Genomic DNA, 17503 nt, shown 5'->3' with positions numbered 1-17503 from the left:
GCGTATGGTATTTGTGAAGTCAAAACCTCATTGACTCAGATAAATTTGATCACTGCATCAAACTGAATGAAACAAAGATACACGTTTTGCTGCACTCAGCATATAAGTATCGATATATCTTCGTGGTTCTGAAACAAAGAAACAGATGTATACGCAAAAAAAACATACAACTGGATTTCTAAACCTATGATTGATATTATGATCAAAAGCTACGAGGAAACAATATCCATTACTCTACATGACTTCATGCAAGACGTGAGTAAACGTTTCATCGATAAAACTATATACGTGAATTTGCTATCGAGTGATAGAGGAAAGCAAATTCTTGGACAGTGTCTTGTATTTCGTGATCACAGAAACGACCAAGATACTATCGCAATATCTGTATTTTATCTGTTCCTCAATAGAGACGATCAGTGCACTCCAGAATATTTAATACGATTCGATTTTAAGCTACCAGCGGTTCTGTTCGATCATTGGGGAGAAAGACATTAGTGACAAATTTTACAACGACTATTCGAAACAATGTTCCCTTGTATAAAACGTTTGTGGCTATCTTGGCTTGTTTAATGTTAAAGAAAGCGATGTTAAATATGCCCTGAATAAAGAGCTAGCAAAACAACTGATTGCTTCAAATGATACTTTTAACATTCCGTTAGTCGTAGTTATCGCATGTCAATTTTCGAGTAGACCCAACTGTTGGGTTTTTGACCGAGCTGACAATTGATAGCCGAGGTCTTTATTGCAAAGGCTTGATAAATAACGCTGCGTTTCTAGAAGTGCAGAATCAAATGAATGACGACTTTATCAATTTCTTCACCAAAGCAACACCTTCGCCGTTCTTGTATCTCAAGTCATGTTTACCATGTTCAGTCTTTCTCATGATAAAAAGTCATTGACTATAAAACACGTTGCACTGGTTGACCTCGGTGCAAGGCGAGGCACGCTAATAATTACAGCTATGCAAATCAAAACGTTCAACCAAAACGGTATGCAAGTAGCACTAATGATATTTTCATAGCATTGGGATGTTATTCGAGAAACGCATTTAAAACACGGCCGTGAAAGAAACGAGCTCTTATTTAAGGACGCGCTGTTATGTGATAATCACGACACCGAGTTTATTTGTGCGGAGAAAAAAACTATTAACGCTATTCCATGTGAATATCTGTCTACAACAAACATGGATAGCGAAAATATGACCAGCGCCCTTGCTCTTATAAGCACAATAGCGTCTGCGTTAAACCAACAGAAAGGTCAAAAGCGAACGTATAGTGGTACCGATGAGGAGCCTCCTTGTAAACGATACTAAACTCGAACCAGTGGTACATGCCACTGAAACCTTGTTATCATCTACTTCTAAGGAGTCAAACATACGTGAAGAGTTGAACGAATTTAAACAGCACATGCAAAAACTGCAAACGGACTTTCTCGCGGCTCAAACTAGTATGCTCAAGGAAGTATTCAGTCCAGTAATGAGAGCCCCACAACCGCAGTATTACCATCAACCACAGTATCAGAGTATCCCAACGCAAATTCCCCCAACGTTTGTACAACAGCCTATTGTTCCACAAACCTTACCATCTCCTGTTATGTCGGAACAGAAACCTGTGACGCCCGTTCAGCAAGAAACGAACTTTATACCAGAAGTGAAACGAAATGAGGAAAGGTCTGCAGAGACTGCGCTGATTGAAGCGGGGATGCAAATCAACGAAAGTGAACATTTGATTAATGAATTGTTTCGACAGTTTATTGAGAAAAATTTCACAGTTAAAGCGAAATAGTTTGTATATTGGTTTTGAAAAATAAAGCATATAACAATATTCATATATTTTGTTAATTACTGTCAGATATAGCATTCATGCTTGACACTTATGATATTTTAAGAATCGATTGCTTCATGGAATCTATCCTCGCAGGGCATTGGTGATCTAAGTCTGTCTCAGTAATGTCTCGAAATATGTTGTTGCAATAAACGCACTGTACTCTATCAATAATATAGACAAAGCCCTTATTTGCCAATGCTCTCTTATTGAGATGTGACAGTTTCGGCCAAGACTGAAATGTTTTCAGTCGATCTTTGTACCTAGGAAAACGAGTAGCAAGATTGTTTTGATCTCGTCTTGATGCTAGAGCATTTTCAATATAATCGAGGAATATATCAAAACACATTTCGAAACCTTCTAGTTTGTAGTTTATTCTATAATGAAGAATGTTTATACGAAAAAACAACAACGCATGTTATATGTTCAGTAGTTTTTATTGTTCATCTACAAAACAGCAAAGAATGGCGAATTCTGTCTAACATATGAATCAACAATTTGCGACAAATCATCCACTGCATTTTGCAACATTGAACGTTGCCGATACAAATACAATTGATTCTCAAGTTCATTGATAAAAAGAAATGTTACTGTAAGTAGCGCAAACATGGTAAATCTATTCAAGCCAATCTAGGTACTCGTCTGGATTGCACTCTGGGCACATCAGAGCTCCAATCTGATTGTAGTGGTCATCACCTTCCCAACACGGTTTCAGGTTAACAAGTTCTGGAACTAACTGTTCAACAATATTTGTGAGTTTCATCAATTGTCTGAAATCACTGTAAGTTAACAATAGTCCTTGGTTGCTAGTCTCAATAAAGTCTTCTCCAACTTTGTTTCGCTTGCGAATATCTACGATGTTGTTGAGTATTGTTACATAGAAATAGCCACCCAAGCACCACTCGGATTCTTCACTTTTGCCCTCAATGGCAAGAAGAATGGATTTTGATTCTTCTGTAAGTTTTTTCCACTTCTGGAGCGATAATATTAGTCGTTCAGGTCCACACAGTGTGATGGTTGGCACACAATAATCATCACCAAAGCATATTTTCATTACAAGAGAGCTGCTAATGTTGAATGTTGCTCCTTCGATCTCCATTTTGCAAATGACCTAATAAGTGTGTCTGAGTGCTTATATACGTTTTTTGGTATAACAATGCACTATTTCGTTGAATGTTATGAATAGAACATGGATACGGCTATAATAATCGTATTGATATCTTTTCTATGCGCAATTGTCATGACGCTTCTGTCTTGGTTTGCTACCAAGTGTACAAAGAAAAGTACTAGTGAACCCAGTGTGCTTTTGTATGGTCAAACTGAGTGCTTGCTGGAAAACGATATACCATAGATAAAAACAACACACAATTTTGTTTCAAAAATCTATTCAACGTAACAGTGTCCAATGCATTTCATATCTTCGCATATCCAGCAAATATGCTCGTAAACGTAGTCGTCCGTCCACACGATGTCTGGCAAGGCATGAAAGACCGTTTGGGTTTGCTCTGAAAATAGACAAGAAGACATCGTAAAAACTAGTCAAACATTTGATAAATATTGTTCAAAATTTGTGAAACGAAACAAATAAGTAAACAAGCATTGTCAACAAACATACCTGCTTCGTACTGCCGTATTTCCTCGTCCCAATTTTCTGTCTCTGGAATGTGGAACAATTCTCTCTCCCAATCCTCAGTTTGCGGTACAACGAACATTCTAAAGTATTTTGAGATGCGTTTTCTTCGATAGCTTGATGAAGAATGACCCATTTGAGTTCGAGTTATGCTTTTCTATCAGAGCCAACATGTGCTTGATTTTGATTGGTTGGCTGAATCGTATATAAATCGTTGTCAGAATTCATCTTGACACAAAATTGAAATTGGCAAAAGTCGAAATAAATCATGTCAAGCAAAGAAGCGTGCTATCGCTGGATGTGGATGATAGAGAAGAGCGGTAGTTTCAAGCAATGGCTTGATCGACAAGAAACTCTTACAACAACGAGGTGTGGAAATGACAGAGTCGCTTGCAAGAAATGGATGGATACGATATCGAAGCTGCAACCGACGGTCATTGATTTTGAGATAGAAATGCAATGTAACACATGTGGCGAGAAAAACAACTGCACAAACATATGCCGAAATTGCAAGAACATGTCCTGCATCGCGTGTATTAAGAAAGAAGACGTATGTCAGTGGTGTGGTGAGGTCCAGGGCTACGCACGAAACAGAGGGGCGAAACAGAAAACGTTTTCAGCTTAACTGTTGCTTTTGTGATAGACTTGGCGAGTTAATTGACGATTGACAAGTGTATGAATATGATATTTGATTACTTGCTGTTCAACCGAAGATTTTGTGTGTGAATAAAGTACGCTGTAATCCAATACAATTGTTGTTATATATTTGCTAGTCAGGTTTTTTTAGATTTTCTACAAACAAACGCAAATGTTGAGTAGAACAAATTTATTCACGATACATGGTATACAATTTATGTTTGACCAAAAAAAGGCTTAACAAACAGATTAGATCCTGTCATCGAACCAGAACCGAAGTGAAATTGTTTCTTTTCGATCGCAGGAGCTAACCCAACCATGTTTATGTATTCGCAATTCGGAGAATGTTTTTGATGTTCTAGCCAAGCGTTGTCGTCTGTTTTCCATTCGTGGCATTCGATACCGCAGCAAAAACATTTCACCCTGTCAGATTTGCCGAGGTATACAAACCCGCTGTGAGCTAGTGCATATTTGTCAGGTCTAATTTGGGATGGCCAATCTTGAAACGTTCGTAGTCTTGCTTGAAAATACTTTAAATGGTTTTTATCAGTTTGGAAATCTTGTACCTGCATTGTCCGTTTCGTTGAATAACCTTAACATTGGTCAAGAACATATATTTTTTTTCACAAATCAAATCAAAAGTAGATTCGAATCGATTCGAGAATATCTGCACGACACATAGCACACGTCTGTTTATCCAGCATACGAATTGTACAATCTTCACAAAATGTGTGACCACAAGGAATCAAAGCAATGCTCTTTTCTGACCAAAAACAAATTTTGCACAGATGCTTTTGTTTTAGTGCTTTTCGCAACGTTTGAATTTGACATGTGAGTTTCTTTTCTTTCTCCAGCCAAATATCTAAAGTGATAGTTGTATCATTGTTTTGTGACATGTTGTTGCGTTGAAGCTATATGTTACACTGATTAACCCATGAAGAAACAACTCAACAAATATGTACTAGTTTTGTGACTTTATTTTTCCTCAAAAATGATACACGCATTCTGATTGTCAATATCTTGCTGCGCAAGAACATACGCCACTTCAACATCAAGGTCGTCTATCTGGCTCAAGACATCTTCTTCCCAAGGCGATGGTAGTTGAAAACTGGCGATTTCTTCGTCCATCGCAGTAGAATGATCTGTCACTGAAATGAGAAATAAAACAGTTATTGCAATGTAGTATGGATATCATTTGAAAAACAAATCATACAATTTTCTAACATAGCATACCTTGTTTTTCTTGTTCGTCGTGTATCTCGCCAAGGTAGGATTCGAGTTCTTCCCAAAACAGCAGATCGACCTCCACATCTGTAACAAACAATAACAATCGTTTAGTACAGCACATGTGAAATACATTTCAATACAAACAACAAACACAACTGAAAAAAAAACTTACCAGCACATGTTAACTGATTCTCATCCATGATAGTTGATTCAGACGAAACGTTATTGCTTTCATTGGACATGTTTGCGCTTCGGAAGTTAGAACTGTAATGACATATTTGACAACATCTGAGGTCTTTTATACGTTTCTACGCGAGAAACAACGTACAAAAAAAAACTAAACAAACAAAGAATGTTAGTTGTTTTCAAACGGCATTAGGCTAGCTGTGCCCGTATTGTTCCTTTTATAGTTGACCTACAAAGTGGACAATTTTCCAATGCTGTTATGCATTGCCCACAGACGGCGAAGTGCGAGCACGGAATGATGATAATGGAACACTGTTCAGCCAAGCAAACTTTGCATAGAATGTTGTTAGACATTTGCGTGTTTTCTTCCACAATACTTTTGAGATCAATTGGACTCTTGATGTTGTTATCGATGACAAAAGATGCGCCGTTATCATGTTTCATCAAGGTTGTTGAACAATGTCCATTTGCTGATTCGTTTCCTTCTTCCAAAAAATCAACTGCACTGCATAACTCAAGTTCGTTTGACTGTGTTAGGACACTCTCAATGAAAGTGTCACCCTTGCATTGCCGAACATGCCCACAAAATGGAAATATTTCAGCGTGCTCCTCCCAAATATCTGTCCGCGTACCACGCGATGGAAGTATCACTAAACAGTGAAAACACCTAAGACAGTCGATAGATTTTTCATAGTAAAATCCAGCCATGGCTATATCCATGTTTGATATGGTTTTCTTAGTTCGTCCATTCCATCTTTCCAATGAGCTAATTCTTTTATGTAACATGTTTTGGTGCTTATTTCGTGGCCTTGGATCCAGTATTATTCCGACATTGTTTCGCAGTATCTGACAAATGTCTTCGATCGTGAACTCCTTGCCTTCCATCTTAATTTTTTGACAAGTCATCGTTTTCTGTCTTGGTATACATGACGCCCTTGTCGTTGAGTCATCGCTAGGACAGACAATATTCGCTAGGAATTCTTCCATATCAGCCGAGTTATCATTGCTTTTACGTGACATGTTTTTGCTTCGAAGTTCAAAACGATAATAACATTTTTGACCACATTTGAGGTCTATCCATGCATTGAGATTAGACATATTATGTTTGAATACAAAGCAACATTTGAACAAAAAACAAAGACAGCATGTGAGTTGTTTTCAATTTATTGTTCAACTTTTTACTTACAACAATAGAACTTCTTTGCCATAGCCAAGAATTTTTCTCACCAACTCCCAATCAACAACAATAGTGTTTTCAGCTTCAACTAATGATTTCAGTAACAATTTCATGGTTTCATTTTTCTGTCGTTTCCAGGATCGGAGAATGTGAAAGATTTTGTAAACTCTTGACCCATCGACATCCATCTGTTCATTTATGTTTAGATACACCGGCAACAATTCCCATCCTTCGCTAATACAAGCTGATATGTTGGCAATTTCCTTGTCAGTGGGTATTGTGTTGATCGACATGATTGTGTGTTATGGGAGAGAAATGTTACGGTACTCTATATACCCTTTTTTCACAAAACTGTATACAATTTCTTCAAACCATTTCTAGCAAATCTAAAATGTCAAGTAATCTATCTCAGGAGTAACGTTATCAAACATCAAATACCGAATTCAACAAATATATAATCATATATGCTCAAAAAACATATCACGCTTTCAAATATCGTATCTTGTAAAATACAGTGAAGCTAGGTATCTAGTCAACAACCGCAATCATATGCTACGAAAATCAGTTTCACCCGCGCTATGAGAAAAATCATATATCATCATCATATTCATAATCATAAACATCATCATCATATTTCATCATCATAATCATAATCATCATCATGCAAAACTCAGAACCAGCAAAACACGAGCAGCTTTCAAATATCGTTTCATGTGAAATGCAATGTAGCAATGTATTTTGTCAACAAACACTCGAGAGCTTTCAAACATCGTTTCATATGAGAAACAATGTAGCAAGGTATTTTGTTAACAAACACACGAGCAGCAACTCGAAATCGAGCCTATGGGTATTTGGTCCCGCGAAAAAATTAATTGCGTAGGAGTGTGAGTCATTTCAGCGTTGGATTGTTATTGCATGCCTATTATCAGCGAATGTTCAAACGGTTCATTTCAATCGTGAGTGTAGCAAGTCGAAATCGAACCTATGGGCATTTGGTCCCGATGTAGACATTATGCTTCAAAACATTGAAATCGTATTTCAATTTTGCAACCGTAAAGGTCGACCGTTTACATTTTATGAAAGCACTCATGCAGCTGCTATTAACTCCCTTTCCAAAGCTACTCTTAATAGAGCCTAGTGGTATTATGGTTAAGGATAGGATGATGAATATTGCTATTGAGCAGCGAGTAGTATTCGTGTTATAACCAAAGCCGGGACTTGCACCCAGATTTCTTCTCCCTCGAAGAAGGAAAAGCGTTTTGCTTTGAACTACTGTGGTTGTATAAACACGTTTCATACAAGCTACATGATCAAGAGGTGTCACTCAGCGTTTGTACGGGCTTGTGACCGTTCTTTTCACAGCGAAATGAAAAGAGCCGCTTTACCACCTTGCGATATGCAATACGGACTAGCATAATAGCAAATATAGCAGTAGCTTTTGTCACACACACATGAAGAAACATTGGCCTTTCGGCAATGGCTAAACCTCAGAAATCCCATTCAAATAGATATTTTTCACATTTTGCAGAAATGTTCTGTTGCATAATTTCTCAAAAATATCCTAAATCAGATAATATACAATAACACGTGGACATCTGTTCCAGTATCTTGCAAGACGAATAACTATTAGTGGAGCTGTAACATAGCACAACCTTAGATATGCTACGGCCTTCCAACTGTGTTATTTTACCAAATATGTTAGATTGATCAGACACGACAGATTTTCATACCAACTACACGTGAACAAAACACGTTCGTATCAAACTGCAAAATTGCATTGTAGTGTTTGCAGACCACCTGCTGCTGAGAATTGTCTTCTACTATACAATACATACCAATCATGACTACATCTCACGACCAAATCAACAACGCAAGCTATCGACAACCTCATCTGTGGTGCTAACATAGAGATATATTATAGCGTATGTTTAACCCGTTTTGTCGTGATACGAATTTAGTCGCATGTGCCCGTTGAAAGCATGTGTTTGTGCCTACTGATTTGAAACATCAACACCTTTACTATACATTGCTACACACCAATCTCGACTACATTTCACAATCAAATTAAACATACAAGCTAGCTAGCGACAAGCTAAAACGTTTTAGCAGCGTTGAAGCGACACTGCTTTCCAAAATATTCAAGCAGGTGTATGAATGTGCTTACAGGTCTGTAACATTGATGCTACTATACTATATATTACATCTCACAACCAAATCATAGCGTTGAAGCGATACTGCTTTTCAAAATATTCAAGCAGTTGTGTAACTTACTGTCGTTTCAAAATGAGAACATTCGTATTGTTCTGTACAAACAATTGAGTTCTTGAGTGTTGAATACGGTTGAAGTGTAGCGAAATGTTTCAGGTTTTAAACTGCATGCAACTTTTAACGCAAAATTGCTTTGCACAATTTCAAACTTCATGATCATACATCGAAAGTTATGAAACTGCGTATATAGTTTTTATTTATTTTGCTAGCGAAATTTTAACATTTCATTGAATAACGCAAGTTTATGGCCATGTGGTGAATGTCATGAAAGTCGCTTAAACTGATGTATATACTTTTTCATCATATCATCTCAAATGGAAAGTCAAAATAATCCCTAAACGTCATTTATATAGTGTGTTTTGTTCGTATATTCTACAAGCGCAATATAAAGCCTAAATACTGTTGAACGTTTGTGTTAATGTGTCTCATTGAAAGACAAGTTATACCAATAACGAGCCGTTGTACAAAATGTGTATGCAGTCAAAAGCGAGTAACTGCTTTAAGTTTACGAGTCACTCAATGTTAGTTTCAACACGAGTAGTTCGTAAGGCGCAATTAATGTTCAACGCAACATTGAGTAGCATAGTTTGTGTCCATATGGCGAATATCTTATAACGGTTAGTTGTTTATATAGTTTTTTTATCATTTCACCTCAAACTAAAGTTTGAAAGTTTTTTGCTTTGTACGATTGAAAGCTAGTGGTGTCACTCGGCGTTTTCACGGACTTGTGACCGTTCCTCTTGTGGTCAGACAAGAGAAGTCGCCTTCCCACCCCAGCCCTAGCAGACTTTGTGCATTGAAGCACTTAATAGAAATGTTATTGCTCGGTTATCGGTCAGGTTCGGTCAACGCGTGCCTGCGTTTCTGAGAGAGCCAGATTAAGATATTTCGTGTCACCGTACGAAAATACCATGGTGTCGCATAGCAAAGCACAGGCATGTCACCATGCGTGCCTACCACCCTTCCAACAGCGCAACAATGTGGTGTTGAAAGGATTCCCAGATAGTGTCGAAAGTATTGACGGTCATAACGGGGACAAGTTGCTTTATAGCGCCTCATTTCGTATTGACTTGCAACCCCGCCCTAGACCGCTACACAGCTAAATGGGCAGGACTCCATCTGACTATCAATCTCAGCGGTCATAGTTTTGAAAAGCGTCTGCTTGTTAATTGTTGGTATTTTGGTACTTGGAATCTCTTGTGCCCAAGTAGACTTAAAATTGGTTTTATAGATCATGCAATCATTAACTGGTTGGTAGTTCTAACAGTGCGTCAAAATAAGCACCGTGAAAACATTTTAGCACCGAAATACCGAGGTGTTTACCCCCAAGTGCTATCAGTGCGCTTCACACTTGTGGAGTCTTAAACCCCTCGGCCGCCCAAACACAGTTAATGACTGTTAATGTTTATTTTTTGTTTGATTTTGGTATTGCATAGTTTAAACACAAACACATACATCAATACATCAATATTGCTGGCCAGCGCAATAAAACAAGGAAAAAAAAGGTAGGAGAACAATCTCCTTTAGTTTTCATGTAAAAACATAAACATAAACATACACACTGTCAACACTTGCCACTTGCAACACCGAGTTCGTTTCAGTTCAGAATGTACACATTTTTCGATCGACACACATTCGCAATGTTACATGGATTCACAAAGATACATGGATTCACAAAGTTGCACTGATGTCCATACACGGGCCAATGTTCAAGTTATCGGTGCGATGGACCCACGGTTTTGTCGCAGCTGTACCCCACACGTATGTATTGACTACTCGGTGTCCACATCAAGGTTTGCAAATTGGCACTGAAAATAGAAAAGCAAATTGTGTTAAACAGTAAACAATGAGAGTAAACAGCCTGAAATGATAAAAAGCATGCATGTGTAATATACTATGTATCAAATGAAAAAGTAAACACAAACTGCTAAAAAAAACACACAACTCTACCAACTGTTTGACTGATACTTACTTTTTTGTATTGTGTTGCATGTTCAGGCGCCTTGCTGTCACTGCTCGTCTTGCAGTAGAGCTGAAATGAAATAGAAAGCATGATAAGAAACTTTCACTGTGTTTGTACAACTTACAGTTTATGTGCACAATTTTGCATTTAAGTATAACATACAGAAAAACAATTTCAACTCATACTCACTTTTTTGTTGTGTTGTTTCCACAAAGGCGCCTTGTTGTCACTGCTCGCCTGGTAGTAAACCTGACTCGTCTAGTAGTTGAGAACACTCGTCCAGCAGTAAAGCTAAAATGAAATCGAAAGCATAATCAGAAACTTTTGAATGTGTTTGTACAACTTACAATTTATAAACACAATATTGAACTATAACAGTAAACTTGAAACAAATAACAATTTTACTTACCTATGTTGTCTTCGCTGAAATACAAAAGCCATGTTCATAGCAATCATAGCATATTAACACACAATGAATACAACTCAAAACTTTTAGTAAGAAACTCAGTACTTACTTTGTATTTTGTATCCAATCCCTCTGCTGGCAATCTTCTTCAGTCCACAATCGAGCTGAAATCAAGACTCAATGCATACATGTAAATTTTGCCAAATAACAAACAAAACTGTGAACCAAAACTTTAACTAAACAAAACTAACTTTTCAACTGTTATGGTACTCACCTCTGGCAACTGAAATCATACAGACATTTTGCATATCAAAATACATTTTTAGTTTAAAGATAAGAATGATTTATGAACATTTTACTTACACAAAGCATAAATATAAAAGACATGCTATGATGAAAAAAACAATATGTATACAAAATTATACATAAAAAAACACACTATACTTACCATTGCTGACCTGAAATTGAAAAAAGCACATTTTGTATAGCACAACAATCATATTCAGTTTTTACATAAATGAAGTGTACTTACATCTGCCAAACTGAAATGAAAAAAGCATAGCAGAATAAAAGTCATAAAACATATTTCAATATGCAATTAAAGAAGGCAATTGTACTTACCAACAGGCAACTGAAATGAAAAAGAAACACATTTTACAATGCAGAATACAGGTCATCAAAACAGTTCAATATAAAAATTAAAGAAAGTTAGTGTACTTACCACAGCTATACTGAAATGACAAAAACATTTAGCATTGCATAGTAGTATACAAGTCATCAAAACAGTTCAATATGAAAATTAAAGAAGGCAATTGTACTTACCACAGCCATGCTGAAATAAAAAAGAAACACATTTTACAATGCAAAATACAGGTCATCAAAACAGTTCAATATGAAAGGCAATTGTACTTACCACAGCCACACTGAAATGTAAAAAACATTAAGCATTGCATAGCAGTATACAAGTCATCAAAACAGTTAAATATGAACATTAAAGAAGGCAATTGTACTTACCACAGCCATACTGAAATGAAAAATATATTAAGCATTGCATAGCAGGATACAAGTCATCAAAACAGTTCAATATGAAATTATAGAAAGTTAGTGTACTTACCACAGCCATACTGGAATAAAAAAAACATTTAGCAATGCATAATAATCCAGACTTACCTAGCTGATCTTGAATCATTTTCTGTTGTTTAACTTCTCAGTTGTCCAAAAGTCTGCTCTGTAACGACCCACCATTCCAATCTGAAAAATAGTTAAGCATAACAAAGCACAAAACAAACCAAAAGAATAGTTTACTTACCTCATATTTTGTGCAGGTTTTCAACAGCCAATTTTCTTCATGAAACCTGTATTCGTCTCTTTTTGACCAACTGTGGAACCGTCACAGCAATGTAAGTCTGAAACATAGAAGGGCATAACAACATAACATACAAACCAGTATATTTGTTTCGACTTACCTCGTGGCTACAGTCGATACACAGCTGCTGAATTTCTTTTCTGTCACAAGCTGTCAAAACATCTCTGCAACATCTCCACAATTGAAACCTGAAACAGAGTAAAACAGAAAAATATTTTGTATACAATATAGTAAACGCTTACCATGTTATAGGCCTGAGTTGCAGCAGTGATTTTTTTTTTTGAAATCTTCTTCTTTTCCCTCACTGCATGAGAGACCTGAAAAATAGCATGCAGTGCAAAACACATGAGTTAAATTAAACCAAAATTTTGTTTCTACTTACCTTGCTTCTGTAGAGTTGAATCACAGTAGTAGAATTCCTTCTTCAAACACATTTCTCTGTCTACACCAGGAACTTGAATCTGAAACAGAAAAAAGCATCACATCAAATTGTACAACTCAAGTGCATTCATTCAATGCTTACCTACTTTCTGTTGAGTTGTTTCACAGCAGATGAAATCCTTATTCACTGTTGGCACTGCTATGAGACCATTTCTGCATGTGAAATCTGAAACAGAGCAAAGCAAAGTATGCATGGTAAAAATCAAACAAACAATTGTAACACTTACCCTGTTTGCAAGTCCCATTCACTTTCTCAGCAATGTTCCTCTTCTTGAATCGTCTTCGTCGCTGACTACAAGTACACCTGAAACATAGCATGCACAAAACATACCATATAAAAACAAAATACAAGTGTTCATACTAAAATGAAACACACTTACCTTTCTGCATTGCTCAGCTCTGTTCGACTGTCAACTCTTCATGTCATATAAAGAAGTGAAACTCCAGCTGCTGGAGCAGTATTGAATTTTCATTAAAAACAATTAGTTGGTCCTTTATTTAAGGCAAGTGACCGATTGCCCAAACAGTACAAAACAGCACAATACAGCACAATACAAACCAACATAAACACAAAATATGAATAAAGCTGGGGTCACCGCCTTGGAACGGTCAATGCAAAGCATTGGGGGTTTAAACCTGGTTATAGAGCGCTCAACCTCACACTTGGCCCAGCAATATTCATAATACATTCAAGTGTAAATAAAATTTAACGTCATAGCATTGTAACTCAAATTAAACAATAATAAAAGGGAATTAAAACGCATTCAATTTAATTACTATTTAATTACTCAATTGCATTGAAGATACAAGAGTAACAGAATTACAACTTTTTGACGAACGATCAAATAAAACTATTAACAATTGTCAACTACATTCCTTCTTTATAGAAAAGATTTGAGAATGTAGAATCATAGAGTTAATATCTCAGATAATCATCGCGCATGTCATATCTGAAACGAACTAAATCAAAACATGCATAGTATACAATCATTGATAAAATTTCGAAACAATTGTATGCTTCATAGCTGTGTTTTTTGTTTACGTTACATATCACAGACAACTGGCGATCACAAAAGTAAAGACATTTTTGTACTACTCAAACATTATTGAAACAAATGTATACTACAATACTCACCACAGCTCCCTGAAATGAAATAGAAATGTTAACAGCATGCAAACAAATGTTAACCAATATCAAATCATCTATAATAAATATCAACAAAAGCATTTCGATACACATAGTAAGTGTTCACCATCATAGTACATCATCAGTTAGTTCGACATCCCACGGTTGCTCAAGTGTTAGTACTGGCTAGCATTTACCCTTTTCAGTAAACCGTCACACATCAGCATTTTTTAGACACAAGTACTGATAGATTCAACCCTTGTTATCATCTTTCACAGACTTCTATGAGTAAACAACTGAAAAATATAAAACGTTTGTACTCACTGTTTGGCAGCTCCAAGAAACACGTCTGTACTGCTTGCCATCTGGACATCCACTGAAACAAAACATCTTCAAACACACATACATGTAAAACGTTTTTGAACATAAACCAACACAGATCAAACTTGAATTATCCATCTGTACATGACACACATGAAAAATAGCATAAGTTTACCATCACATTACAGCAGTACAAATGAAAACAAAAATTTGATCGACTTACCTTGCTTCTGTAGAGTTGAGTAACAGACGTGGAAATCTTCTTCCATGTGTAAACCAGTGACTCGAATCTGAAATAAAGTAAAGAACACATTGTACAACTCAAATCAATGGATTAAAACTTACCTTACTTTTGATGATTTGTGTCTCAGCAGTTGAAATCCTGTTTAATTTCTGCATGTGAAATCTGAAACAGAGCAAAGCACGCATGTTACAAATTAAACAAACACAAGTGTTACACTTACCCTGTTTTCAAGTCCCAATCACTTTCTCAACAATGTTCCTCTTCTTGATTCGTCTTCGTCGCTGTCAGCAAGTACACCTGAAACATAAAAGCATGCACAAAACATCCCATATAACAACTATTTTGTACTTACCATATGAGTGCTTTTCTGTTCAGGTCAGCTTGAAAACCCATCACTGCCAACAGCATCTGAAAAATAGTACAACACAAACAAACAAACAAACAAACATAACATATCATAAAAACAGTTTAACACAACAGATATGAGAGCTCTCGCAACCACGTCTGTTCTGTTCGACTGTCCAAAAGCAAGTGACAGTACTTCAATTCACTAACATTGAGAAATTCTAAACTTACCTTCAAGGCTTGTTAAGTAGCTCCAAAATCAAGACTGCTTGACTCCACTGTTCACTCCAACTGTCATATCATCACTGGATAAGCACTCCTGAAATGAATTAAACCAAAACATGCATAGAACAAACATTCAGTCAAAGGTACTTACCTTTCCATTTGTCACTGCCCTGTGCTCAACTCCAGTGATCATGACATCGCTGCTTGAAAGTCTGAAACATATGAAAACATGCAATGCAAAACAAACATAGTTACTTACCTTCTAGCATATTGTTGGAGCTCCAGAAATCACGACTGTTCACTCCGGCTGCCAGACTTCAACTGCCAGCACACATCTGAAAATCTGAACAAAGCATTCATGTTCATACTTTACTAGCCGTACAATTAAAGTTACTGACATACTCATCATCCAAAATAGAGTACACGAAAAGCTAGCAAAAAATAGGTTTTCATCTGTTCATGTGTTATACTCTGAAAGTAACCATGATGATGAAGAAACTCACTTTATATCTTCTTCTGTCAAAATACAAGTATTCATAGTGAAATAAAACAAACTAACCTTTTCGTTTCCCAGCTCTGTCCAAAATCGGGTCTTCATTCCATGTCAAATCTGAAAAGATCTACATCAAAACATGCATAGCACACAATTTGTGTTAAAACAGTAAATGTTTGTTGCATTCAAAGCTCTGTGTATTGTTCACTTTACAAGTCACAGACAACTGGCGACCACAAAAGTAGAAACATTTCTGTACTACTCAAACATTGCTGTATTAAGCTCACACTCATGAACACCAACCGACAGAGTTGTTATAGAGTGATAATCCCTTAAATTGTAAAAAACGAATCGAAATCAGTTTTCAGTCATACTCTTTTATTGAATTCTATACATAGGCAATACAATCTACAGTACTCACCACAGCACACTGAAACAAAACATCATGAACAAAAATGTTGAGCAATACGTGTATCATATCAAAGTGCATATCAACAAACACATTTCGATAAATTTTCATATGCAACCATTTTTTCGCTCAACTCTCATTGCATCATCAAATCATCATACATCAGCATTCCGCTAGACACTCATGTATTGGGAAATTCTACCCGTTATATCATCATTCACATGTGCTTTCATAAAAACCAACCGACAGAGTTGTCACAAACACTAAACCTCCAAAACTGTACAGAAGATTCAAAGCATGTTTCATATTTGAGTGAAAACTAGACATATGCATAACAATCTACAATACTTACCACCGGCAACTGAAACAAAAACAGCATGCAAAAAATGTAAACCAAGATCAAATCATATATTGCAAATATCAACAAACGCATTTTGATACACCATCATATTAAACCATCAGTTCATTTGACATCCCCACGGTAGCTCAACTGTAAGTACTGGCTAGCATTTAGCCTTTTCAAAAACATTCAGCATTTCTAAACACAAGCACTGATGAATTCTACCCTTCATATCATCATTCACATAATTTATGCTTTCATGAAAACCAACCGACAGAGTGGTCATACACGTTTATCCATACAAAGTGTACAATAACAGTTTTCATTTAGCATCGTTTATTTATTCCATAATACAATAAATCTATTCTACAATACTCACCACAGCGCACTGAAATAAAATAGAAATGTTAACAGCATGCACATACAAGTAAAGCAATATCATATTTAGTACATATCAACACAAGCGCTTTAATACATTTCCATAAAATAGGTTTGCCATGTTTTAACATCATCTGATCTTTTCCCAATATTCTGTAACACCATCATCGCTTATCACTTCATATTATTGACACTGTATCAGTACTGAGTAATTTCTAACCAACGCATTTCAATTCTATAAAGTACAACAACTCAACAATCGAAATCCAGCTACTTAAACCATCATACATCATCATATACAAATTCACTTCAACATATCGTGAAAAAGTTTGTACTCACGTTTTTGTAGACAGCAGCTCCAATGAACACGTCCGCACAGCTCAACATCTGAACCTCAACTGACAGTCAATCGCTTGACCCCACAACATAAATTTAATTTTCCACAACAGTCAAAGCCAGAGCTTAAAAAAACACGTCCGATCAGTCCGATGTCAAAACT

General features: G+C 36.4%; 1 protein-coding gene and 1 long non-coding RNA gene across 2 annotated transcripts in view; both read right to left on the bottom strand.

Annotated features, from left to right (window-relative positions):
- Positions 1–6387, bottom strand: part of LOC127840427 (transcription factor LBX1-like) — a 15118-nt gene extending 8731 nt beyond the window's left edge. The window contains exons 1-3 of the mRNA XM_052368844.1: positions 6354–6387; positions 5323–5400; positions 5088–5237 (exon numbers count right to left, since the gene is read on the bottom strand). Coding sequence (XP_052224804.1) covers positions 5088–5237; positions 5323–5400; positions 6354–6387 — 262 coding nt within the window. The remainder of the gene's footprint in view (positions 1–5087; positions 5238–5322; positions 5401–6353) is intronic.
- A 3943-nt stretch (positions 6388–10330) lies between these two features.
- On the bottom strand, positions 10331–11979 carry LOC127842353 (uncharacterized). The gene is made up of 4 exons (XR_008031560.1): positions 11426–11979; positions 11100–11201; positions 10920–10979; positions 10331–10755 (listed from the first exon to the last, which is right to left on the bottom strand). It is a non-coding gene; the product is annotated as an uncharacterized LOC127842353 (long non-coding RNA).
- Positions 11980–17503: the final 5524 nt, after the last annotated feature.

Source organism: Dreissena polymorpha, chromosome 8 (genome assembly GCF_020536995.1).
Source record: "Dreissena polymorpha isolate Duluth1 chromosome 8, UMN_Dpol_1.0, whole genome shotgun sequence".
Taxonomy (NCBI): Eukaryota; Metazoa; Mollusca; class Bivalvia; order Myida; family Dreissenidae; genus Dreissena; species Dreissena polymorpha.
The sequence above is the reverse complement of the archived record's forward strand: the minus strand, read 5'-3'. Positions and strand labels throughout refer to the sequence as shown.